This window comes from Mustela nivalis (genome assembly GCF_964662115.1).
Source record: "Mustela nivalis genome assembly, chromosome: 10".
NCBI lineage: Eukaryota > Metazoa > Chordata > Mammalia > Carnivora > Mustelidae > Mustela > Mustela nivalis.
Window position 1 is genome coordinate 21,879,732 of NC_139029.1, and position 26,335 is coordinate 21,906,066.

The 26,335-nt window shown below is 60.3% G+C and overlaps 1 protein-coding gene across 1 annotated transcript in view; it reads right to left on the reverse strand.

The window, feature by feature from the left end:
* Positions 1–386: 386 nt before the first annotated feature.
* SDC3 (syndecan 3) overlaps positions 387–26,335 on the reverse strand; it is a 37,710-nt gene continuing 11,761 nt past the window's right edge. Inside the window, exons 2-5 of the mRNA XM_082687679.1 lie at positions 9,463–9,580; positions 7,192–7,805; positions 5,221–5,512; positions 387–4,403 (exon numbers count right to left, since the gene is read on the reverse strand). Of these exons, the coding sequence (XP_082543805.1) occupies positions 4,237–4,403; positions 5,221–5,512; positions 7,192–7,805; positions 9,463–9,580 (1,191 nt within the window). The 3' untranslated portion in view covers positions 387–4,236. The remainder of the gene's footprint in view (positions 4,404–5,220; positions 5,513–7,191; positions 7,806–9,462; positions 9,581–26,335) is intronic.

Genomic DNA, 26,335 nt, shown 5'->3' on the forward strand with positions numbered 1-26,335 from the left:
CCCCAGAGCCACCCAGGCTTGGTCGGTCCGAGTCCTTGGTCCTTGAGACCAAGGTTCCAAGATTATTTCTTTGTGGCCTGAAACCAGATCTTCCCCTGGGGGTGAACCACAGGCCCCCCAGCACCACCACAGCGTGGCCCCCACCCAACCACAGCCCCCATCTGGCCTTACCACAGTCAGCTCTGTGGTTTCCCGAACACTCTCAACCAACAGCAGCTTTGACCATAATGGTTCCCGTGAGGAGTTGCCGGGCAATCTCCCTTGCTTGGTTCTCAATTCCCCCTGAAGGTGAGGGTAGCTCGGCCTGGGTAGGGGGCGGGGAGGGCACAGGCTGTCCCCCACCCTCAACAAAGCATCCATATTTATCTCACACTGACGACACTGCATCATTTCAGCTTAATTTTATTTCCTCTTATAAATGGGCACAGCACGGGAAGTGTTAAAAAACAAAAACAAAAACAAAAAAACACAAACAAACAAACCAAAAAAAACCCAGAAACAGAAAAACCCCAAACAGCTCCTTCACAAGGCTGGGCCAGGTAAGCACCCACGGTGGGTCAGGCACCTGGGTCTCTTTTTCCAGTCTTTTCCCTCCACTTCTCCTTAGAGATTTGGCCATGAACTCAGGACAGTTATGGTTAATAAACAGGTTATGGGGGAGAGAAAGGGTGGGGAAGGCCTGGGGGAGGGAAGGACACACTCCCGTCAGGTTCTCAGGGGGTTTCTGTACAGGAGAAAGGGCGCACAGGAGGGACACTGTCTTCAGGGGGCTCTCTGGAGCCACACTGCCTACGAAATATATTTACATGTGTTTGCCACGCCGGGGTCGGGTGCACTGAGCTGCCGAGCAGGCGCCTGGTGGAGGCCGTAACCATCGGCCCTGAGCTGGCAACCCCAGGGCCCGGTCTTGGCATCTCTGTAAATCTGTACAGTTTGTGGGCTTCTATTTACAGGCAGGAGGCCTGAGGAAGCAAGTCCAGGCTGCTGGCTGTCAGGAGAAACTCAGGAGAGCAGAGGAGGAGGTGGCCGCTCCTGCCCCCACCTGAGAGGCCCAGCCGGGTCTGCATCCCATGCCCTGGGCCCAAGCCTGGAGGCCTGGACAGCTGGCTTGGCCGACCCTTGTGGGGGGCCGTCTGGCCACTGTCCGCCAGTCTGTCTCATCCAGCCCTGGTTACCACGCAGCCACCTGCAGGGCTCAAGGAGACAAACCTTCCAGGAGACGCACCCCACTCTGGCCTCCTAGGGAAGCAGAGCCCGGGAGAGCCAAACCCCACTTCTGGAGGCCCCAGGCGCTCTCCCTGGCAGCTGAGGCCCAGGCTCAAGCCACACCAGCTCCCTCCCCTTGGGAATTTGCCCCGCTTCCAGGAGATGCCAGGGCTCCAGCAGGACTCCCTCTCCCAACCACACTTGGGTTGACCAGACATGTCCCCCTTGCACCCAGGCTGGGGAGAGCCCCGGCTCCCACATTGCACCGAGGAGAGCTCCAGCTCATCCTCTGAACCGACCTCTCTCTTGGCCAGCCCTGCCCAAGCTGGGCCGGCTGGAGTGCATTTGGACCAGTCAGAATGTATTCAGTTTCATGAGGATAATGCCTGGGCCTTTGTCGTGGGTCCAGGGCTCCGATAATGCCTGGGCCTTTGTCGTGGGTCCAGGGCTCCACGAACAAGGCCCTCAGCCCCTTCTCTCAAGTGCAAAGGAATGAGAGAAGAGGCCAGTGCTGGGAGGCAAAGCCCCAAGTTAGAAGCCAGCCCACAGGATGTGGGGAGTGAGGCCTGCTGGAGCCCGGCTAGACCCACGCAGGCCACTCCGAGCCCATTCTAGTCAGACCGAGCCCAGCTCACTCATCCTTGCCTGGCCCTACCCGATTATGGGCCCTGGCCCGCGCCAGGGTCTCCAACCCTGGGCCCACCATCCCTGGGTTCGTGTCCTCTCTCCTCCATGCTCCCTGGCTTCTCAGCCTTGGCCTGCCCAGGCCTCGTCACCAGAGCTGCCGGCCCCAAGACAGTAGCCGCCCCCCCCCTCCCGGGAGCAGGGTAGAGGGAGCCCAGGGTGGTGGTCTCGCCCTCCCCCCAGCCCTTCTGCTCTGGGGACAACAGAGGCCAGGTCACCTCACCTTAACAAATCATGGGCCCAGGGTGCCTCCCCTCACTCCTGCCGCCTTCCAAGGCTGGCTTCCTCACAAGCTTCCAGGCCCTACCCAGGGTGACACTGGCTCTAAAAGACAGAGGCCTGACCTGGAAGCAGGATGGTAGCAAAAGACGGGGAGAAGTTCCCTAGAAGCTCAGGCACCCCTCCTCCTCCCCCTGCATAAATCTGCTGCCAGGGAGTCGTGAAAAGGGAACAGAAATAAAAGCTGGGTTCCTGACTTTAATCCGGGCTGAAGGTGATGGGTGGGGGTGAGTGCCAGCCAACCACAACTCAGATCCCACCCCGTGGCCTGGTGAGCCCCCAACCAAGCACAGCCTCCCCAAAGGAGATGTGTGGCCCCACATTTAAAATATCTACAGAGGCAGCCCCCTACCCCCATAAGGGTAACAAAGAAGGGGGAGGCAGGCTGAGGCCTGCAGCACCCCGGCCTGGGGCTGTGAGTCTGGATGGACTGTTCCCTGCTGGTGCGGCTCGTGCAACCACACCCAGGAGAACCAGCAGGTGGTCTGGCCAATGAGGGGGTCAGTGTGCACGGGGAGGGCCCCAGGGAGGGACCACGGTGGGACTGGAGAGGCCGGTGGGTGGGGGAGAGGGTGCAGGAGGCCCCGGGCAGCAGGGCCCACCCTCGCAGGCACTTTGGGGACTTGTGTCCTGGGAGGCAGAGTCAGCCCCTAGCTCAGAGCAGAAGGGGGACATGAGGAGACCAGGAGCCAGGCCACACGCCCCTCCCTGCCCAGGGCTTGTGGTCCTAGGAGACCCCAGCCCCTTCCCCAGCCTGGGGCCACATTCCAAGAACCAGCCTGCCCTCCTTAGCAAGGCTCCTGGCGAGCAGGGGTGCTGGCCCTGGACTAACCCCCTGGCGAGTGATAGCGGGAAGGGGGGCGAGCTTCCCAGGTGTGCAGGGCCCCGGGGGGCTTGTGGCCACATACCCACCGTGCCACCCTTTATTCCAGGGTGCGAGCTTGGGGCCGTGTGGGGCGAGCCTGGGCATCCACATGGGGTTGTGTCTGACGGGTCAAGGTTGGTGTTGGTGTCGTGGTGAAGGACTGAGTGTGACAGGGCAACTCAGGGGACCCAATATGGGCTGACTGCTCCAGCTTGCCTCCACCATCTCCAGGGAACCTGAAAGCTGGAGACAACACGCGTGGTGCCACAGTGTATGTTGGGGAGAGGGGCAGGCCGCACGGTCACCATCAGGTGATGGCATCTGGTGACTCCCATCGTCATAAGCCTTAGGGGACTGTGAGAGACACGGGAGAATCAGCGTCTTTGGAAGAACGTGCGTGTCTGTGACAGGTCTGCACTGGGCAGCAGGATCGAGTAGGCTTCTGTCACTGCGTGCTTGTGTGTGACATGATGTGACCGTGCAGGAGATGGTGTCTGGGCAGAGCCCACTGGCAAGAGGGCAGACTGAGTAGCCCCGCCTGTCCTTGCCAGGGGCCCCCAGGGTACTCTCAGGAAGTCAGTTCCTCAGGGGCAGATGGGGACGAAGGGGAGGCCTGTGGTATGGGCATACAGGGCAGGGTGAGGGGAGAAGGACCCCACAGCCCCAGAGAGGCTAGGACAGAACAGGCTGGTGGCAACAGGTACCCTCTCTCCCTGGCAGAGAGGAGCCCTGGGACAGTGGCAAGAGGCTGCCGCTTCTTAGTGATTTTTAGGGCTGATCCGGCCCAGTGCTCGTCCTGGAAACCGGCCTGAGCGCCTGTCAGGCTCCAGAAGGAGACGTGGGCCAGCCCCGTGGGGCCGGGGTGGGGCTCGAGCCCCTGTCAAGCCCCGCCCCTCCCGCCGGCAGCCAATCCGCAGCCTCCTTCCTCCTGTCCGTCTGACACAAGGTCCCGCTGCAGGCCGATGGGAAGGAGGAAACGAGAGATGAGCTCGTAAGGGCACAGTCAGAGCCGATGGCGCTGCCCCCTGCCCCTCGGGTGAGGTCTCTGTGAGGCTGGCAGTCTGGGCAGACCTCAGGAGGGCGGGCAGAGATGAACTGAGGCCGGGCTTCCTTCCAGGCCCAGTCCTGGGCCAGGGCTGGTAGGGCCGGGCCGGGGGCTAGGCAGGGGGCGCTGCTGAGCTGCGGGAGGCACTGTGGCTCCGCTAGGCGTAGAACTCCTCCTGCTTGTCGGGCTTCTGGTACGTGACGCTCGCCTGCTTGGGCTCCTCCAAGGTGTAGCTTCCCTCGTCCTTCTTTTTCATGCGGTAGATGAGTAAGGTGACCAGGAAGGCAGCGAACAGGGCGCCCACCACCCCACCTACAATCACAGCTGTGGAGGAAGAAGGCAGAGGTCAAGGGCTGAAGACAGGGCGGGAGGAGCTTTGGGCATGGGGAGGGGGGCCCAGAGCCTTGAATCTGAGGCTGGGGGCCGGGCCTCACAGCTGCTTGCTCGGGCCTGGCTCCCTTCCAGGCTCCTGCCTGCGCACTCAAAACCCCACACACGCTCCAAGAGAGTGTGAGACGCCACCAGTCATGGACGAGCCCACATTTTATAGACGTTAGGAGAGCAAAAAACTGCGGCAGCTGAACTATGATACATCCCAACTATGGAAGGGCCCAGAGCTTGCTTTTAAAAAAAAGTAATAAAAAGTTAACTTAGGAGCAGATGTGCAGTGAGAACCGGTGAAGAGCAGAATGACACTCGCCCCTCCCTTCTATGGACGAGGACAAGGGAGGCTGGAGAGCTGGAAGACCCGCACCAGGGCCATGCGGCTCCTGAGCGGGGAGCAGAGTCTGGAACACGAGTCCAGAGACTGTAGACTCAGCCAAGGCAGGTCCTTGGGGCGGCAAGGCTGGGGGCAGGTCAAGCCAAAGGATAGAGTCAGAGATCAGGGCTCAAGGACCAAGGCCCAGAAGGGTCAACCAGCACGGCCCAGGGAAGCAAGCATCAAGGTCAGACCCTGGGACAGGGGAAGGTCAAAGGATGACCTAGAGGGTGGGTCTGGGGGCTAAGTTCCCACCTTTCCCTCCCTAGGAAACGGGGCTCCTAGAAACCCATACCCAGACCTCTTCTTGGGTTCCTAGAGGTCAAACTGAGGCTGGACCAGCTGCCTCACTCTGGGCTCTTCCCGGGCCCCAAGCCTCACCTACGAGCACCTCCTTCCGCTCCAGGATGCTTCTCTGGGGCAGCTGAGCCGCTGAGCTGCCTGAGTCGATGGCGTTGTCCAGGAGGCCGGGGCCTGGGCGTGCACCCTTGGGCAGCGCCCCAGGTGGAGCTGATGGCTTGGCGGCGGCCCCACCCACGGCCACCACCTCATTGGCTGTGTCTGGCTGTGTGGTCTCCTCCTCTGGCAGCTCAAAGTCCCCGCTGGGCCCCCCACTCACAGGCACCTCAGGCTCATCCCGGATCGTGGTCAGGACGGACTCCGGAGTTGGGGTCTGTGGGGAGCGTGGCATGAGCCCGGGAGCTGAGCCTCCCCGCACCCACCCTCCCCGCAGCCCACCCTCCTCCCCCACACATGACCCTCCCATCCTCAGTGGGCCTGACATTTATGAAGCACTCGCCACGCGCCAGGCACGGTGCTAAAACATGTTATAGGCATTTGGCCCTCACGACATCTCCCAAAGGAGATATTATTGCCCCTAATTTACAGAGCTGAAAAAAGGCTCAGAGAAGCAAAGTGACTTGCCAAGGACACACAGCTAGGAAGCAGTGGAAACAGAACAAAAATCCCGCTGTCTCCAGCTCCCTTGGCTGTGTCTGTGACCACCACACTACCCTGCCTCCCTCCCCAAGCCACATCCTGTCCCCAGCCCTCTGTCCCATCTCCCTCTTGCCGCCATAGTGATCATCCTTGGGGGACTGTGTCAAACTGCTGTCTGGGGGCTGCTCGAAGCAGCCTGGGCCACTGCCCGTGTACCTGGGGCAGAGGGAGTACCTCGGCCTGGGGGTGGAGGGGTCAGCACAAGAGCACCCCTGCAGGGCACCATGCCCCCTGGAGGTGTGTCCCGGAGAGCAGCCCAGGGGCTCCCACTGTGTGGAAGCAGGACCAGGGCTCAGATGTCCCCCGGGTGAGTAAGGAGAGCTGGGCCTGGTGTTCTGCTTTCTCTACCCTTCCTGCCTAGCTGAAACCATGGGACACCAGGCTGCCCCGGGAGTTGAGGGGTGCTGAGGGCAAGGCTCGCATCCAGCTGGGGCTGGCCTGGACCTGCCAGCAGCTCAGCCCCCTAAAGGCCCTCTTCTGCTTGACAAAGGGCTTCTGCACCTGGGTTGGAGCTGCTACCTCCCCCCGCCTGCCCCACGTGCCCCTGGTACCCAGCAGGGACCTGGCGACTTCTCCCAATTCCTTGATCCTATGCATCCCCACCTCCCTGACATCTTCACCCTCTTCCCCTGAACCCTTCATCCCCCACCCCTAACTGTTCCCCACCACCACACGCGCACCCCAGCCTATTGCAGGTCTCAGATCCCGACCTGGCAGTGACCCACTAAGCCGTCTCTGTCACGGGAGGAAGAGGCAGTGCCGCCCCGAGGGACAGGTGTGGGTGCGGGCTGAGGGCTGGCAGGGGGCCCCCGGGCAACAGGCTGCACGCGTGGACTACAGGTTCTCCTCTCCCGCAGTCTCCCTCTCAGTCACCCTCAGACTAACAGCGACAGCGACAGTGGTGACAATGACAACAGGGAAACTTCTGGTGGGTTTACTACTGCCAGGCACTGTTCCAGGCACTGGACAATTCCCACCATGCTACTGTTCGCATCCTACTGTTTCCTCCTCCTGGCAGATGAGGGAACAGGGAACAGATGTACAGAGAGGACTGGTGACTTCCTGAGGTCATGGGGCTCCCAAGGGCAGTGGGAGAACCCCACGCCGCAATGCTCACCTCAACCCGCAGGCCCCTGGCCCTCCCCGCCGCCGCCACGCTTCACCCACTCCTTTCCCCATCCATATCTGGTCCCAGTATCCTGGTCTCCTTTCCATCCCCGGCCCCTTGACCTCTGTCCCCATCCCGGGACTCACTCTCAGCCTCAGCCCTCTGGCCTCATGCCTCTCTCACCCTCTCCATCCCCAAACCCTCCCCCCAGGCCCTGACCCTCCCTCCTCTCCCCACCTGCTCACCTGAGCCACCTCTGTGGGTCCAGGGGCAGTGGTCCCCAGGGGCAAGGTGCTCTTCTCGGGGATGTCAGGCTCCTGGGTGGTAGCTGGCCTGGGAAGGGCCCTTGGCCTGGAGGTAGCTGTGCTGACCATCCTAGGTGTCGGGGCCTCTGTGTCCAAGACAGCCACCGTGGTGGGAGGTGCGGGTGCCGCTGGAGTGGTGGCCCGGGCTGTGACTGCCGTGGTCAATGGAAGAGGCAGAAGCCTCCGCAAACCGGTGGTCCTTATGACGGAGGTGGTGGCCGCGGAAGGGGGGGCCGCGGGGAGGCTGGGGGCGGCAGTGGCCACCGTGGCAGGCACCGTGGCCACAGTTAGGGCCCCCGCAGTCGTAGCAGCTGTGGTAGCCGTGGGAGTGGAGATGGTCGTGGCTCTCTGGCTGGGTTCTTCTGGTACCTCTGTCACCACGGGGGGGCTAGTGGCTGGCTCTGGGGTGGGGTGCCCAGAAGGGAGCTCTTCCAACGGGGTGCCCACAGGCTGGATGTCCACGGTGGGCAGCACTGCGGGCGTGGTCGACACCGCCATGGCCACGTCTGGGCTGAACCGCATGGCTGTCTCAATGCCCGACTCCTGCTCAAAGTCTGAGGAGGCAGGGGAGAGGAGAGAGCTAGGGAGCTGGGTGCTCACGAGGGGTTCGAGGGTCCCAGGTAAGCAATGGCCATCAAATTGGTGGGGTGGGGGGGGGCTCCCAACCCTCACTTTACTTAATTTTCCCAGGACAAGATGACGGAAAGAGGGAAGGCACAACCTGGCCATAGGTTACTAGTCGGCTGGTGGCTCTTCCCTAAGTCCTCTCTGCCTGGCCAGAATTTCTTCTAGGGGGGCACCTCTTCTAGGAAGCCTTTTCTGATTATTCCCAAACCACCCAGCCTGGACCTTCTGGCAGGCTGAACCCAGACCAGTGGCAACTAAATCCCTACAGGGCGTTTAGCCCTTGCTAAAGACTGGGGGCCAGCAGGGAGTGGCATTCTGGGAAAAGCCAGACCTGGGTACCCTTACCATGAGCATGGTGGGGTGGGCACAGCCACAGCTCCCCCAGAGGCTCAGGCCACAGGGAGACAGCAAGGAGGAGAAGGCGCCCCTCCTGCAGGGGAATCCCAGGGCACCCTGGCTGTCTCTGAGCCAGGACACATGAAGGGGCCCGGGAGGAAATGAGGAGAAACGGACAAAAAGAAGGGCTGCCTGACCAGACAGAGACAGGAGGGGTAGAGAGTGGCCGGAGAGATTCAGGAGAGACCTGACCCAGCCGAGGTGGATTTTACCAAGATTAACTTGCAAGAGGCTTACGCGGAGGAAGCAAAAGCAGGGAAACCTGAGGCAGGGGACCACGGGAGACCGGGGCCATGGCTCGCAGACTTCCTACATCCCAGCGGGCAGTCCTGTCCCCTCCCTGGGCCCAATCTCAGCACGGACTCCTTTTTGTTTTTTAAATAATCTCTACACCCAGTGTGAGGCTCAAACTCACAACCCCAGATCAAGAGGCACAGGTATCACCAACCAAGCCAGCCGGGCACCCTGAGCACACAGCCCTTTTCACCACCATTTCCTGAGCTCCTTTTCTGTTCCAGGCCCTGACATCTTATGCTGAAGCCTTCCAGAGGCGCTGAGAAGAAGGCATATTTAGTCTCATCATTCCCAGGTGAGAACACAGGGCCCCAGTGAGGGGGAGAGGCTGCAGCAGGTACGGCCACTGGGTGGCAAAGCCGGAATTCGAACTCAGGTCCTCCCTCCCCTCGCACCACTCTGTTGGCCTTCCCCAGGGACAGGCCACAGAACCGGACTCCCAGGCACAGTGGAGGCCTCTGCCCTTTTCCGTCGCACCCTGAAACTGCCCTGGGCCCCTGGTGATTGGATGGGAGAGGCACCTGACCCAAGCGGAGTCAGCCCAGTGATCTCGCTAAGGATAGGCCCCTGCAATCCAGATGAGGCTACTACGTCCCTGCAAGAGGTCAGGACAGTACTGTTCCCTGGGTCACTGAGGAGCATCATGACCCCAGACAGGGGTGGGAGGTCTGCAGAGTCACAAGCAGGGCTTGCAGAATGCAAGCAGAACAGTGGGGAGCGGGCAGTCCTGAGCTCTGAGGTCTCAAGGCCCTGGTTCCAGCCCCAGGAGGACGTTCTGCCCTTCTGGGGCCTGGGGTCCGGGAGCTTCCCCTGCCTGACGTCCCCTTTCCCCCACCCCACATGGAAGTGGAGGGCATGGCCCACACATGGGGAAGAGGTGGGGGTGGTACTTACAACCCGAGCCCGACCCCGAGTAGAGGTCATCCAGCTCATCGTCGGGGAAGGAGTCGTCATCCCCAGAGCCCTCGAGGTCCACGGGCCTCTCGAAGTTCTCGCTGCGCCAGCGCTGAGCCTAGGGAGGGTAGGGACAGGCAGAGAGCTCAGTACCTGAGGCCAGCAGCCTGGGTGGGCCCGGAGGGACAAGAGACACGCTCAGAGGCCAAGTGACAATGAGGGACAGCATTGGGCGTGGCCACTCCATGGGCAAACAGAGCCAGGAGGGCCTGATTATCACTTCCCACACCCGCCCGGGGGGGCCAGGGTAGCAGCCCCATCTTCCTGCCAGTTGGCCACCACTGGGGACGAGGCCACTCCCCCACGCCCTGATCAGAACTGCAGGGGTGGCAGAGCTGGGCTGAGAGCCAGAAGGCTGGCTGTGAGTCCGGCTCCAGGACTCACCGTGTGGGTAACCTGGGGAGAGTTATTTGGTCTCTCCCTGCCTCAGTTTACTCATTACACATAAGCAAACAGTGCCCACCTTCTTGGGATGCTGTGAGCACGCAGCGGGCTAATGTGGGTGTGAGCATGCAGAGTGGGCTAATGTGGGTGTAAGCACACAGCAGGCTAACGCGGGTGTGAGCACACAGCGGGCTAACGCGGGTGTGAGCACAAAGAGTGGGCTAACGTGGGTGTGAGTACACAGCGGGCTAACGTGGGTATTAGCACACACTGGGCTAACGTGGGTGTGAGCACACAGCAGGCCAATGTGGGTGTGAGCACACAGTGGACTAACGTGGGTGTGAGCACGCAGAGTGGGCTAACACAGGTGTGAGCATGCAGAGTGAGCTAACATGGGTGTGTGCACACAGCGGGCTAACGTGGTTGTGAGCACACAGCGGGCTAACGTGGGTGTGAGCACACAGTGAGCTAATGCGGGTGTGAGCACGCAGAGTGGGCTAACACAGGTGTGAGCACGCAGTGGGCTAACACAGGGGCAGCGTCGAGCACCTGTTGCACAGAGTAGCCTGACTCTCAGTGTGGCCGCTGTCATCAGAGCCACCCTCAAAGTGCCTGTCACAGACAGCCGACCCAGTCCTCAAGAGCAGAGACGGGCCGCCATTCCGCAGACGGGGGAGCTGAGGCCCACACGGCCGCCCCCAGTCACCAGATAGCACATGACACAGTGAGGTTCAGACCCTGCTGGGGACCCGAAGTTTGAGACCCCACAATCCCAAAGGCAGTGCAATTAGTCCCATCACACAGACATGGGGTTTGGGGAGATTTGGGGCTTTGAGAGGGAAGTACCTTGGGTAAGGGTGGCTGAGGCAGGGGTGGGGAGAGAGGGGAATGCCGGCTCTAGCCCTGGCCCTGGCCCTTCCCCAAAACAAGAAGTTGGCACACCTTTCCACAAAGGATCTCAATGCCTGTGTTAGCTCAGGGCCCCAAGGCCACTTCCACTTCCACAGGGTCAGAAGGGGTAAGAGGGATTTCTCGAAGGGTCCAGCTCACCTGGCCTAAGACTCCTCCTGGTGTCAGAACCTGAGGAGGTCTGGAGCTGGGGCCGTCCCTCCGTCCCTCCCCATTGCAACCCTGCACAGTGTGAGAGCCAGCGCAAGGGCAAGCAAAGCAGGAGGGCCCCCCCACACCCTCAGGGGCAGGCCCCACCTTCTGCCATACCTTTGACCCCGATTCCAGGCTGGGCCCAGGCAGTCCCTACCCCCAGGGAGATCGCCCAAGCAAAGGGAGACGGACGCCTGGGGCCCAGATCTGGAGCATCGGCACTTCCAACCGCAACAACCCAACAGAGAGAAGGCGAGAAGGCGTCTCCAGCAGAAGGAAGGGAGTGAGCACAGGCTCCAAGGTGAGGAGGTACAGCCTGGGCTCCCAGGACTGGCCCTGCCTGCCCTCCAGCCTCATCCAAGGTCCCTCTGCACCCTGCACCCCTCCACTTGCTGGACTCCAGCCCGCCGGCAGCTTACGGTTCTTGGAATACGCCTGATCTCTCTTGTCACTCGTGCTGTTCCTTCCACCCAGAACACGTTTCCTCCCCAGCCCCTCACCCTCCGGCGTCCGGCCAGCTAACCTCTCCGCCCTTATCACTTCTGCCGAGAAGCCCCCCAGAGTCCCCTGGGCTTCTGAATTCACACTTAGCACTACTGCTTGCCTGTGCCCTCACTCGGCGGCTGCCCACCCCACCGACGGACAGCGGCAGGACCTTGCCCAGCACACAGTAGGTATTCAGGAAGTGTCTGTTAAGGGACACTTGGGCTGGAAGACAGGACTAATGGCTGGGGCAGGGGTGGAGGAGGAGGGGCTGGAGGTGCAGCAGGGGAAGCCCCATCATGGGAGGCTCTGGCAGACCCACGAACAGCTTCCTCCTGGAAAGAGGTTACTTTTCATCCTGACCGCAGGTCAGATGACCGTGAGCGCTGATCTGAGGAAGAGTCCAGGCAGCTACACCATCTGCCCGATGAGGGGAGCCACAAGAGGGGTGCGAGCCAGAGGGGGACCGGGTCAGCACTGCGTGTGGAGCTCGGCCTCTCACAACCCCACCCACCTGACGGGCCCCCTTCTGGGGATCGCATGCAGCTAGGGCAAGGCCCCCAAACCTGGCTTCCTGCCTCAGCCCTGACCACCTGCTCCACAGCCCGACCCAGGCCCGCCAGGGCAGGAGGCCAAGGCAACGAGCCAGGAGATCCCCTCCACCCCACCCCTGTTACCACACACACACACACACACACACGCCAAGTAATGAATTAATCAGTATTTACTTGCTACCAGTGAGTCATGGAGTGGAACAATTAGTGTAATTGCTCCCGTGACTAATTGCTGGGTCTTTCTTGGTTTTAGACATTCCAGGAGCTCAGAGCAGCTCTCACCCGACTTGCCCCAGCCCCCATCTCTGCCCCCACTGCCTGGAAGAGTGAATCCCAGGACCCCAGAGGAGGGAGGCGGAAGGCTCTCCGCACTGCTAGCCTCTTCACGCCAGACCAGCCACGCTGAAGTCCCTTGGAGACATTCTGCGCAATTCTTAGGCAAGCAGCCAGGAGCCAGAGGTGTGCGATTCCTGCTCAGGGCCACACAGCAGGATGGGGACTGAGCAGGGACCAGCGATCTAGACTCCCACTTGTGGATGGAGCCACCTTCCCGGTCCTTCCCTCCTTCCAGAAAGGCCAGGGAGTAGCTGAGAGACCTCTAGCTTGGAGGAGGGGTTCTAAGAGGTCTGAGGTCGCTGAGGACCCCCACACTGGAGGAAATGTGAACGCCAAAACAGGGAGTCCACATGATTCCTCGGTGACCAATGCCTCACAACAGCCCGTGATAACTCCCGGAAGGGCCTGCACAAATCCAAAGACGCCCCCCAGAGCCACAGACTCTTGAAATGACACATCCAGAGACAGAAAATGCACAGAGACACGCCCTGATACACACGCACCCAGAGGCAGCCGCGGAGAGGCATTTCGTGTTGGCGTGCCTTTGGGTACAAACAGGTGCAGGCACGGGGTGTGGGGGGCAGGGGGCAGGCACTGGTGGGCCCACAGGGTGCCGCTCTGAGGCTCAGAGACAAGCATGGAGCCTCCTGTGAAGCCACCAGCCTCCACTCAGGTACCTCTCACCTAGATACTATTCATCCCCAGCTCAGTAGCCATCCACATGACAACCGTTACCATGGCGACCAGCTCCTCCATGCTAAGGACCAGGAGCTCCAGCTCCCTACAGAGATGTGGTGGGGGCAGGAGAGGAAAGATCATGGAAGAACAGAGAGGATGCGGGGCGTTGGGGGGGGGGCAGGGGCGCGGAGATGCAGGACAGAGGGAAGCCAGGGGTCAGAGGGGCGCGTGGAGGGGGGAGACGGGGTGGGAGCGGCGCAGGGAGGACTCGGTGAGGGAGAGAAAGCAGAGAAGGCGAGAGTGGGAGGCAGAGGGAAAGAACTCTCTCACATCTTAATTTAGCCTCACGCTCATCAGGCAAAGCTGGGGAAGGGGCCACCTCAGTGATTTTCCAAACCTGCATCCAAGAGAACCTCCTTTCTGAATAATAAGCAGCCCCCAGATGAGACGGAAGGAGGGACGGCCAACAGCCCAGTCACCCCTGAAAGCTTAACACAGGGGGACACCTGTGGGGGTGAGGGGTGGGGTCCAGGATGCCATCTTGCCCAGCCCTCCCCCCAAAGCCAGCTGAGTGCCAGTCTGACCCCTCCCTGGGCCAGCCGGGGTGCAGGGGCTCAGTGGGGACCCCCCCAGGAATGCTGCAGGGGTGCGGGTGGCTGCAGCTCCCGCAGGATCAGGAGGAACGAGAGGAGAGAGGAGAGGAGAGATGGCTGCAGGGGACTGAGCCTGGGAGGCAGCAGGGAAAGCCTCCGAAGTCACAAAGTGCCAGAGGAGGATGGGGACAACAGCCTTCAACCCCTAAACGACCTCTCCATTTGCATAATTCCATGCATAATTAGCATAATTATCCAAGCCTTTCCCTTAAAGGAGCACTGACTCCGAAGGCCCCAGGACCCCCAAGGCCCCAGGAACCCATGGCCTGACCCTGCCCCTCACTGCACCCCACGTCCACAGGCCTAACAGGCCCCCGCTGCAGCCAGCAAGCAATCCAGGCTGCCTCCTCTGCTGTGCCCCACAGACACACGCAGCTGCACACACAGGGCCGGCACACACACGATCATGAGCCACGTTCACCGACCCCCTCCACTCACAGACAACCCGGTCCACACAAGCTCCAGCAACATGGAACCACAGAGCGGCTCCCCACCACCGTGGGGATGCCAAGCCATCCCCATGTCCGAGTCTGTTCCCTGAATCACACATCCCTGCACACGTTCCCCACGCAGACACACAGACCTCACGAGCTGTAACCAAGCTCTGCTCTTGCACACGTGTGGCACACCCACCCGGCACACCCACCCCACCGCCGGCCGTGCAGTAGGCCGGTGCAGAAACCATGACTCTCCTGCTTCCCACCCCGAGGCTCCAGGAGCAGCAGTGGGAGAAGGTCTGGACTCCCCAACTCACTGCCCGGCCTCCGCCTGCGCCCCCAGCCCCACTCCCTCCCTGTGTGGTCACAGTTTGGAACTCACCCCCCCCCAACTGTTCATACACACCCATGTCTGGGCACTGTCCACACGCCCCAATGCACAGCAAACACACTGTGTGCTCCCCGAGCTGCCCCAGCCACACACCCCAAAGAGGACCCACTGCACCCTTGTATATCCTGCTGCCGATGCCGTACCAGCAGGCCCCTGATAACTGCACCCCTCGGTCTCCTTCACACACACACGTGTGCCACACGTGCTCTCCTTGTGGGTACAAACAAGTACACACAACACTGGGGTGAAACACGACCCCCTTTCCCAGAGCTGCCACACCCCTGCCATTCTTCCTCGCTGTCCCCTCCCCACCACCCACCTTGGCCCACAGCTTTACCCCAAAGAGGCACCACACACTCCCACCGCCATCGGAGGGCCTCCCCCTCCACGACTCACCCCCACCCACCCCCTCCAGAGTCTTAGAGCAGCCAGGCGGGGTGAGGGACCCAAATCAGCTGGACTTCTGGGATGTCTGCTCACATCCGCAGTCTGCAGCCACTCACTCCGAGGGCAGGACCAGGGCACGCATTCAGGGAAAAAGCCAGGGAGCCTTCCTCTGCACCCCCCCCCCACGTCACCCCCCCATCCCGGACCAGAGAAGTCTGGGGTTGCTTCTGCCCCGCACCTATCACCTGCCCTCACCCATCACGAGCCTTCTCTGAAAAACAGGACAGCACAGAGGTTAAGCCAGAATGTATCAGCTCCTCCCTTTCTACTCGGGGGACAACAGGCAAGCCTCTGAACCTCTCACCTCAGCTTTCTCATCTGTAAAATGGGGGTGCTGACAATAGTGTGTCACTTTCCTACAGTTGCTGTGAGCATCAAATAGGATCATCCGGGTAACAGACTGAGCACAGGACCCATGGTGCAGTGCCGAATAAATCAACACAGCGCAATTATCGTTAATTCTATGCTAATCTTTCTATTATCCTTTCTGAAGATTTTGTCTCCTTTGTCCCTTACCATCCTCACCCTGGAAGACAGAATCAGGATGATTACACCCATGCCACAGACGAGGCTGCCCAGAGAGGTTAAGAGGCATTGCCAAGGCCACACAGCAGGGGAGAGTGCAGACAGAAAAAGAGAGGTTGGATGAGCTGGGAGAAAGGGCGGGTTACAGACACAGACGCACAAATTAGGTCAGCTGGCAGGGGGCCCGGAGCCCAGCACCCCTGTGCACTGCTAATCATGCTGCATAAGCTAAGAATAAAACCAGGAATAATTAATTCTACCCAAGCTTCCTTCCCTGCGTGAGCCAGACTCAGGCGCCGCTCTCTTGGTGACTGGGGGCAATGTGAGCGGCGGTTGGGAGCCCAGCTCTAGATTCACACACTCTTGGGTTCAAGTTCAGCTCGGCTTACTTGCTGGGTGACTCTGGGCAATTACTTAACCTCTCTGAGCCTCTCTTTGGTTAAACAGGGACACTAATTACAGAGGTGGAGTACCATACTCATTTGTCAGCCTTATCCTGGCCGGTTCCCCTCCTCAGTCCTCACCTCCAGGCTAAACCAGGCCTGAGTGCTCACTGGGTTCCACTCTTCTTTCCTACAGATGTGAAAACTGAGGCCCAGAGAGGGGAGACTTGCATCATCCTAGGACTAGAGAGGTGGGTGGCAGGAAATGAGCCTGCCAGGCGGCACTCAGGGAAGTGAAGGGATTTGTCCAGGGCCAGTCATCATTAGCTCAGGGAAGCAGGGTGGTCTCGGCAGCGCCCTCTGGATCCCCACAGGCTCCATCCCCACCAGTCCCTGTCCCCAAAAGGCCCTGAGTCCTGTGAGAACTCGGTGCCCCTCACGCTCACCAGCTCCAACCCGGAGACCCAGAGTGTCACCGCAGGAATGTGGGCCAGGCCAGGCTCTGGGCAGCGGGACAGCCAAGGGGGCAACACAATGGAGAGCCAGGACGGGGAAGGGGGGACGCCTCGGTCCCCAGCCCCCACCCGTTCACAGCTGCCCCGGCTGGGAACCCAGCACCCACCACATTCACTGGCTGCTGGAAGGGTGAGGGGCACGAAGGCGGCATCTGCTGGGGAAGGGGGCACAGGGCCTCAGTGCTGGACAGGAGCAGTGAGGAGGGGCAGAGAAGGCCCACGCTGAACCTGACAGCAAGGCCCAGAGGCACACACTGTCGCAGACACACCTTCCCTTCTTCCAGACACCCAGCTCCAGTCTCCCACGAGGGCAGCTCAGAGGGCAGGAAACACCCCCGTGGGCCCATCCCGGCTCAGCCAAGTGCTGGGCATCCGAGCAGCCGAGCCCTCCCCACCCCACATCCGAACTCCACAATCAGTTAGTTCCTCGCCTAGTCCACTACCCATCCCCTGCTCCCGCCACCTCCCGGGACTCCCCCTTGCCCCGGGGCAGCACTACCCCCGTCCACACCCACCCTGGGCTCCACGGGGAGCAAGCCGGTCCCCACTCGCACCCACAGCCTGGACACCAGACGGCTTCCGTGAGCCGGAGGAGCCCTGTTCTCCCTTCTCCTCCTGCCTCCTTTGCAAGACCAACAGTGGAACCTGGTGCTCTAAGGTCCTTTCTGATTCTGACACTGGGCAGCCAGGCATCCGGCCCTGGGGTCGAAGGGATCCAAGGCAATGTTTGAAAAAAAAAAAAAAAAAATTGGAAATAGCACCATTCCCAACAAGACGACTATTTTGGTAAGTTGAGGCGAAACCACGGCATGGAATATTACACGGCTGTCAATAATGGTGTTTCCACAAACCCACGCTCTCTTCAATCCACTCATTAAAAGGCAGGACTGGAGGGGCACCTGGGTGGCTCAGTGGGTTAGGCCGCTGCCTTCAGCTCGGGTCATGATCTCAGGGTCCTGGGGTCGAGTCCCGCGTCGGGCTCTCTGCTCGGCGGGGAGCCTGCTTCCCTCTCTCTCTCTCTCTCTGCCTCTCTGCCTACTGTGATCTCTCTCTGTCAAATAAATAAATAAAATCTTTAAAAAAAAAAAAAAAAGGCAGGACTGGATAACAAAGGCTTTCATTTTCTACTTGATTCAAAGACTACCTTGGACCCGTGGAGAGGCTCGCACTGCCCTCGGGAGGCCCCGAGCCTGCACTGTTGAGATCCAGTGCACGGGTCCATGTCTCAGACCTGGGTGACCTGGGGCAGGTCCTTAGCTCTCTCAGACTGTTTCCTTGGTAAACAAAGAAAATCCCCACCTCGCAGAGACACCCCCCGCCCCGCCATTAACCAACTGCTCAGTAAACACTGGCTTTCATGCCATTACCATCATTAAGTTTAGAAAATAGGTTACAAAAAAGAAATATGGAACATGACCCTGCTTCAAGGAACTCCCCACCAAAGTGAACTTCTTCACACCGAATCCTACTAAAGCTTTCCAGAGACTTCTCTGGGTGGCGGGATGACAGTTTTTCATTTTTTTCTCAGGACCTGCCTCTGTTTTCCAAGTTTACTATGATAAACTCAGAGTACTTTTTCTTAAGATGCATTTATTGGGGGGCTGGAGGCAGAGGGAGGGAGTCTCAAGCAGACCCCCCCACCAAGCACGGAGCCCCATGCGGGCCTCCATCCCACGACCCTGAGCCAAAACCAAGAGCCGGACGCTCCACCGACTGAGCCGCCCAGTTGCCCCCAGGGCACTTTTAGGATTAGAAGTAGCACGTTCTTTCTGTACCCCCATTCCTGCCACTCTCCGGTCTGTGAAACTCCTGGGCCCCTTCATTCTGCAGAGAGCCCACTGGAAAGTTCGTCCCGGAGGAAGCTCACGGGCAGACAGAGGGACACGCAGAACAGACTGGAACCACCCAAGAGCCTGAGGGGAACTGGCAGGCCCTGCACAGCCCTCCTCGCCACAAACGGGATGGCTTGGCAGGGCCCAGCTTCCTCCCCAGGCACGGAAAGGTCTGGTGGCCTGCCCGGCCAGACAACTCTCCCACCCGCCGCCTTCTCCCGCCAGCCCAGTTCCTGCCCCTGTCACTCCTGCCAGTCCCCGTTGGGGGAGCACGAAACAGCTGCCCACCATGTGGCCTCCGCCGAGACCCCTCCTCAGCCCGGGGATGGGACGCCCCCGTCACTACCCTGTCAACCCCAGCCACCTGCCTTCGAGCGTCACCCTTTGCTGGCTATCCTGCCTCACACTGCTCATTTATTCCTGTCCCCAAGCTGGTGCCTCAGAGCAGGACCACCCACTGAGGCCCCATTTCTAGACTCAGCGGCCTGCTCCCCCAGCGGCCCACCCTCCTCTCCTGCTCCCCCACAGTTAGCCCCTCTCGGTGCTGGGGACGGTAGGGCACGCTCAGGCCTGCCCCATGCTGTCCCCGCCTCTGAGGGGAGCCTTCTTGCCCGCCTCCACCTTGGTCAGCACCTACCTGATCAAGAAGCAGGATTCAGGAAGCTCCCACTGTGTGGCGGGCACTAATCTGGGCACTTAGGGTCCCACAATCAGCAGGAAGGGTCCGTCCTCATGAGCTCAGTCAGCTCAAAATATGCCTTCTCGGTGAGGCCTGCCCACATCAACCACCTGATGGTCCACCTTAGGAAGGCCCTTTCGGGGACAACCTCCACCGTCTTGTCATTTACCAGGGAAGTGGGGCCACCAACCATGCTCCCACTTGAATGGGCCCCCCTTCTACCAAACCTCACTGAACCCACTTGGCCTCCCTGGGATGCAGACGCTCCTGTCCCCATCCGCAGTGAGAACGGGGCTATTGCGCCACCAGAAGGGGACTCGAACCCTGGCCTCACTGACACCCGAGATTCTATCCTTGGGATATTCCTACACCCCCAAGACTGCAGGCAGCGATGCCAGCTGGGATGTGACATTCCAGTGAGGGTTTTTTCTGAGGAGGCCCTGGGCCATTCCATCCCTTCTCCTGGACAAGAGTCCATCAGCAGGGAGGGAGCACTCGCTATGTGCCAGGTTCTCTCTAGGCACCTTGCCTCAGTCCTCACAGACATCCTCCCAGGGAGGGACCATCCTCCCCATCTCACAGATGAGCACATCAGAGTTCAGAGAGGCAAACAAGTGGCTCAAAGTCACACAGCAGTGGAGCCAGATTTCAACCCGAGATTAGCTGCACCCCAAGACCGTGGCGCACACCTACTCCCAGACCTGGCTAGCCTGCCCCACTGGGAAGTTCCTCGGGAGTGGGAACACCCCCACCCTCACCCCCCACAGTATCCTCTACAGACACCGACAGACAGATTGACTGAACTTCCGGGAATGAGTAGAAATGAAGGACACGTCCTCCCCTGACAGATGGCCCAGCTCAGGTGTGCAGCCCCAACCACCACCCCATGACTCACCAGCAGCTGTCTCGGGCCTGAGGCCCTGGCAGCCATCAAGCTGAGGGCCTGCCCGCTCCTGGGGCCCACAAGCCTCCGAACAACCCAGCGTGGGCTCAGACAGTCCAGTCCTGCGCTTCTCGGGGCCTCAGTGTGCTCTCCTACGAAATGGGGATCATCACTCCCCACAAGCTGAGACACCCTCCGTGATGTGCCAAGCCGGGACTGGGTGGTTAGGAGGTGCTAGGATATGCTACGGGTCCCAACTCAAAGCTCAGCTCCTCAGAGAGGGACCCCGACTACCAAATCCACCCAAATGACCTCCCGCCACACCCAGTCGCTCTGCCGACACCAGGGTTGTCTCCTAGTTCACCAGGGCCCGCAAAATTTGCTTATTGACTTTCTCGTCTAACATCTGTTTCCCCCTGCAACAGTGGGGACGGTGACTGCGTCCACCAAGGCCACGCCTATGTTCCCAAGACCCAGAATATTTCTGGGACATGGTCAGCCTCCATATTTGTTCAGTGAACACTGGGAATGGGCTCACCCTCCACAGCCCCAAGGCACCCCCTTCCCGCCTCCAGTCACTGTGTGAACCCGCGGGAGGCCCTGGCCTCTGGCCTCAGTCTCCCTGTGTATAAAACCAGGGGCTCCAACAAAGCTTCTCTCTGGTCCTTCCAAAACCCAACCAGGAGGACTCCAGCACAGCTCAGAGGAGGGATGAGAACCTGAGGCTGAGCCCAGCATATTTTTTTTCATAAAATAACTCTGCAAATTATATGCAAAAATCTGCAGATTAGCAGGCTCCCAGGGGAGCCTACAATTCCAGCCACTTGACAAGCAGGCCCGGGCTAGGGGGAAAGAGCATTTCCTGAGCACCTGCTGAACGCCAGGCTCCTTCCAAGGAGCCAGGTGAGACGACCCTCCTTTGGCCATAGACAGGCCAGGTGACTTGCTAGAGGTCACAGAGAATGCAGGTAGAGAGTCAGGATAAAGCTGGGGGGTGGCCGGGCAGGGGGAAATGGGGCCTGGCAGTGCGGAGGGGGTTAGGGAGGGCACAGAGAGGACCCAGGGCCCTGCACCTCGTTCTCATGCTCTCGGGACCAGAAAGACATCCAGCTGAAAGGGCAGAGCGATCCTCAGCTTGATCTTGGGGGCCCCCTAAAGCCAGGTGACCCCCAGCCCTCCTCCAGGAAACCAAACAGACCCCGGAATCAGCCCGGGGCAGACCCAGCCCTTCCAGCTGTCCTGCGAAGCCTCTGACACCCTCCCCCAAGGCTTCTCAGGCACGTGCCAGCAAACCCACTGAGGCTCCACACACCCCGCACACACACCCCCAGGTGTCCCCATCTGTGTGTGTCCAAGCCCAGCCTCCTTGAGGAACCGGGCTGTGGTCTCCCCACCATCCCATTCGCTGTTATTTATAACCCAGCAGGAGCTCACATGTGGCGGAGAGGCGACTCCCCATCCCCAGTCCGGAGCTACCCCACACCACCGTCTTCGGAGCCGCTCCACGGCAAGGGTGGAATGAGCCCAACTCGGGGAGGGAGCCGCGGGCGCCCACCAGCACCACTGCTGCCAAGGAGAAGTGAGGCACAGGGCAAGGAATCACACCAAAACACTGGGGGAGGAGTAGGCAGAGCCCCCTCAGGGCCACACTTGCTTCCAGCCCGAGATGACACTTGTGAGACACTGGGGGTTTGATCGGGAAAGGGAGGGGACTCTCACCCCCCCTTCTGAGTCCTGGCAGACAGGCAGGGCCTGGCGATGAGCAGGGGCTTTGAAGCGAGACTGCTTGGGTCCAGATCCCAGTCCTGGCCCTCAGGAGCTGTGTGGCCCTGGGTGAGTACATCTACCTCTCTGAGGCTGTTTCCTCCCTACAAAATGGGCATAATAACAGAACCAAACTCAAAGGGCTAGGAGGAGGAAATGAGATTATCCAAACGGGTCCTGGCCGTTTGTCTCAGCTTGTCGAATGCAGATGCTCCATAAATACTTGCAGGAAGGAGAGATGCAGAAAGGAAGGCAACCAGAGTCCCAAGAGAACAGGCGTGGGTGAGAAGACGGGGCAGTCAGAGCCTCGCGAGGTGGCCATGGCCCCAGAGGGCCCGGCAGCTCCTCTGAAGGTTACACGGACAGTCACGTGTGAGCCAGGAACCCTACCCCCAGGGTGCGCACCCGAGGGAAGGGAAAACGCACAAACACATACGTTTAAAAAAAGAAAAAAAAAAAAAACGTCGGCTTATTCGTGACGGGCACAAAGTGGAACTGAGCCAGGCGTCCATCCGCTGACAGAGAAGTGAAAGATGGCAAGTCCACACCACGGAATTCCAAGCCACAAAGAAAGCACTGAGGTCCCCGCACCTGCTGCCACGATGAAGCTGGGAAACGTTACACGGAGCGAAAGAAGTCGGGCGCAGGAGACCACACTGCGTGAGAGGCCGCCCCCACGGGCCGTGCCAGGCAGGTCCACAGGGACAGAAAGGACAAGAGACGGCTTAGGGCTGGGGGACTGGGGAGAGACGGGAGGGACTGCTGAAAAGGTACGGGCTTGCTTTCGGGGGTGAGAAAAATGTGTAAAAACTGGGGATGACCGCACAACTCTGTAAATATACTAACATCCCCTGAACTAGATGCTTTAGATGGTACACTGGATGCTATGTGAATCGGATCGCAATAAAGCTGCTGTTTGAAGGGATAACAAAAGGATGAGTGTGAGATTGAGGCTCAGAGAGGGTAAGGAACTTGTCCAGGGTCACACAGCAGAGCCCAAACTCAAACACTCAGGTGGAAGAGGAGGTAAGCCTTCCCCCTGCTCACCAACTTTCCCATCTGCACATCTCCCCAATCACGACCCAGGTAAAGCTTCCCCAGGCATTCCCCACCCGCCTCCCACCCCCGCCATCCAGAAGGGCAAACACGGGCTCTGCAGACCACAAGTGGGAGAGGCCCAGCACTGTGACTGCCTCCTCTGTGCTTGTCAAAGGCCACTTTGTTGGGTGGGACCACTGGGAGGGGGCAGGCCTGGCCCAGAGTGACCCCAAGAGAAGGTGAGACAGCTCCAAACTCAGGCTGAGCACCCTCTCCACCCCTCTATGCCAGCACTGCAACCCCCCCCCCCCCCAGTCCTCAGAGGTTCCGCGGTACCCTCTGTCCACGCAGCTGGCCCCTGGTTGCCCTCAGGGAGAGGCATGAGTATGTGGCCTTGCCAGGAAAGGGGGCAGGAGTTGGGGCAGGGCCCAGTGGTAAAGCCTGTCTGAAGCTAAGACAAGCATGGCTGTCCCCTGCCCCCTATGGCTGCCTAAAGCAGTCTTGAAGACAGATATGACTCTGGGGCCCGCCCCTCCCCCCATGCCACGCTCCACAAGGCTCCAAGGCACCTGCCTATCTCAGCTGGCGGCTGCCCCCCACCTCCCCCCCGCCCGCTGGTTCCCACCCTCTACTGGGCACACAGCGGCCTATCTATCCCGTGGGCTAGCTGTGTCTGATGGGTGCTCTGGACCTCCTGCACACCACTACGACATGGAACTCGGGTGTGAAGCTCCCACCCAGCTAGTCCCTGGTTCCAGCCCCCTGCCTTGGCACCTGCTCTGTCCCCAGCTCTGGTCCCCCATCCGAGCACCGTGAGGAAAAAGGTGACCTCATAGAGCCTCATGGCACAGACCGTGGAGCCACAAAGGGTCCCGGGGAAAAAGGGTTGAAAGCCCCAGGAGGAAGTGGAAGGTGCCGGAGAAAACCACAGTGCCCCACCTCCCCTCCCCTGACATGATCTACCCAGCCTCCTGTGGGTCCAGCACAACCTCCTGTCCAGCCGCCCGCTGCCCAAAGGCAGAGCCTCTCCACTGAGCTCAGATGGAGTGTGATGCCCACTAGGGATATAAGGACCCCGAGTGTCCTGGCCCCCACGGGCCCTGCAGCCTGATGAGGCAGCCCCTCCTCTCCTCACCCGTCACTTGACCATGCCTTCCCTGACCAGTGCTCCTTTGGGTCTCACCTGTCCCCTCACCCAACCCTCTGCAGGCCGGTCATGCCCCAGCCCTGGGCTCCTACCATCAGAGCCGCAGTCCCACACGCCTGCTCCCTGCAGGGTGCTCCCCAGGGCCAGCCCCGCCCCAGAACAGAGAGGGGCCCCACAGAGGGTTGGATGAGGCCCACCGGTCCGGCCCAGGGCCTGGAGCAGACAGCGCCTGTAGGAGAAGGGCGGGCTGCGGAAGTGGGGCGCAAAGCTAGGACAGCTCAGAAGAGCTGATACCAGGACACCGTCCTATTCCTCAAACTCCAGGACGAGGACAGCGGTCACAACTGTCCCCTCCATGGTCACAGAGGCCTCTCGTGACCACTGGCCCCGGGCTGGCCAGTCCTGGTTACCAGCTCTGGGTGCTATTATGTGAGGCTTTCTGGGCTAAGAAAGCGCAGTCCTCGCAACTGCCCCACGGTGAGGCGACCAGTGCCCAACTTCATGGGAGGGGCACAGTGAGCAGCCCGAGGTCACCCCGCAGACCAGCAGAGGTCATGGTCAGAGCCCAAGTGGGGCCAGCACACCATCTATCTCAGCCACCCCCCGACACATTCATCCAAACATCAGCCGGGCAGGAGGGGTGAAGGGGGCACCCGGCCCGCACAATCTTGGGGCCCCTCCCTCCCACCATGTGCCAGGGACAGTCACCTCTGGGCCATGGTCCACATTGCCCCCGACCAGGAGCACCTTCACCACACCGCATGACCTAACGGCACTTCTCAGCACCAATGCTGCCACCCCCGACTTAGCAGGCTTGACCACTCCCCTTCCCCCAGAAATGCCAGTGGTACCCCGTTTTTGTGACAGCCAAAAATGTCCTGGCACCCTTCCCAACGCCCAGACACAGACACCTTCAATGCCCAACTCAGGCCTCCCTTGATCCTAGAAGCTTCCCCCTACCACCCTGTCCCAGTGGCCCCACCACCCCTGCTCAGGGCCCCAGATTCAGCATGTCCTGCTGGGCCACATCTTACCATGCAGTTCAGAGACGTTGTGGCCAAAAACAGGGTTCCCAGACATGAGAATTCCCGGGACACCTTGGGCAGAAGATTCCGACACAGGGTCAGCAGCAGGTAAGTGGTTAAAGGAAGGGACCACCTCCCCGGGCTTCCCTGACCCCAGCTGTCACCTTCCTCAGAGGACACACAGCCATGCCCATCTCCCCCCTCCCCAGGATGTCTGTTCCCAGGGTTCTGTGAAGGTCATATAACAGAACCTCCGAAGGAACCCGAGGTTTGAGTTTGCAGTGTCCCTGGAGGTCAGGCAGAAGACAAAGCTCCGTGTCCCTCTGCCCCCGGCCCCCGCCCTTGCCTTAATCACCGCTAAGGAGGCCAGATGACCAGCTGCCCCTCTGGCCTGGGCTCCCCAGACTCTGGGATTAAGAGCTGGGATTAAGGACGGACATGGTCCTGGTAGCTCAGAGGCCTGGCAACGTGCATGTGCGCGCGCGTGTGCGTGTGGACACGTGGGCGTGCCAGTGGACACGTGCAAGCACACTCGGGGTATTTCCAGGCATGCTGTGGGCACTGTCATGTGTGTGCACCTGCCGGTGGTCTTAGACACCTGTATGGGTCTGGCTCTGTTTGCATGGGAGCTACATGTGCCTGGGGGATGGGGTTGTGTGTGTGTCGCTGTCCATGTGTGCCTGTGTGTTAAACACATACGTGGGTCTTGTCTCCACATGTGTGTGTGTGTGTGCACAAGGCAAGGGACTGTGCTAGGGTCTGCATTCCCCTTCATAACCTGCTCGCATGCACATTTCTATGTGTGCCTCGACCTCCCCGAGGTAGGGAGGGCATCTCCCAACTCGTCCCACTACTCTCCCTGGAGCTGCTCAGGTCCACGCCATCCAAGGTGTTGGGGGCGAGTTCCCCACAGCTGAGAAGGGGAGAGGGAGCAACCTGGTTGCCCTACGTCACCAAGACTGGCCACACTCGAGCCACTAAAACAAGGGAGTAGGCATGGAGACACCAGGGCCCCACACATCAGCACAGATCCCCGGGGACACTGTCACACACATGCACATGTACAGAAATCCTGCCCCTTGCCTAGACCGAAGCTGAACCAAGGCCTTAGCCCCACAGGGAAAAAAGATTCCCATGGGCTCCAGCATCACCCCACGGATGGTCCCCTCAAGACAGTTTCTGGATCTGAGACCGTCCCCAGCTGAGACCTCCCAGCTCCCCCGCCTCAGTGAGAACAGGACTCAGTCAAGCCAGGGCTCAGCTCCCAGAGGCCCCCAAGGAGCCCGGGGAGAGCCATTCTGCCTTCACCGCTGGGGGCCCCAAACAGTCCAGGGTTGTCCTTGGGCCTCGTGTCCCCAGGTGAATGGCAAGGCAAGGTGGAAGGCTGATTTCCTGTAGCCCTCCGCCCTTCCAACAGCACTTCTGCAGGGGTGGACGAAGGCATGGGGAGGGGAGGAGAATGGGGAGGAGTCTGGGTCGAGGAGGGTTTAGAGTAAAGAAGAGTCCCTCTGGTTCTGATGCTGACCACCCCCTCGGTCTGCAAGACCCATCCCCCAGG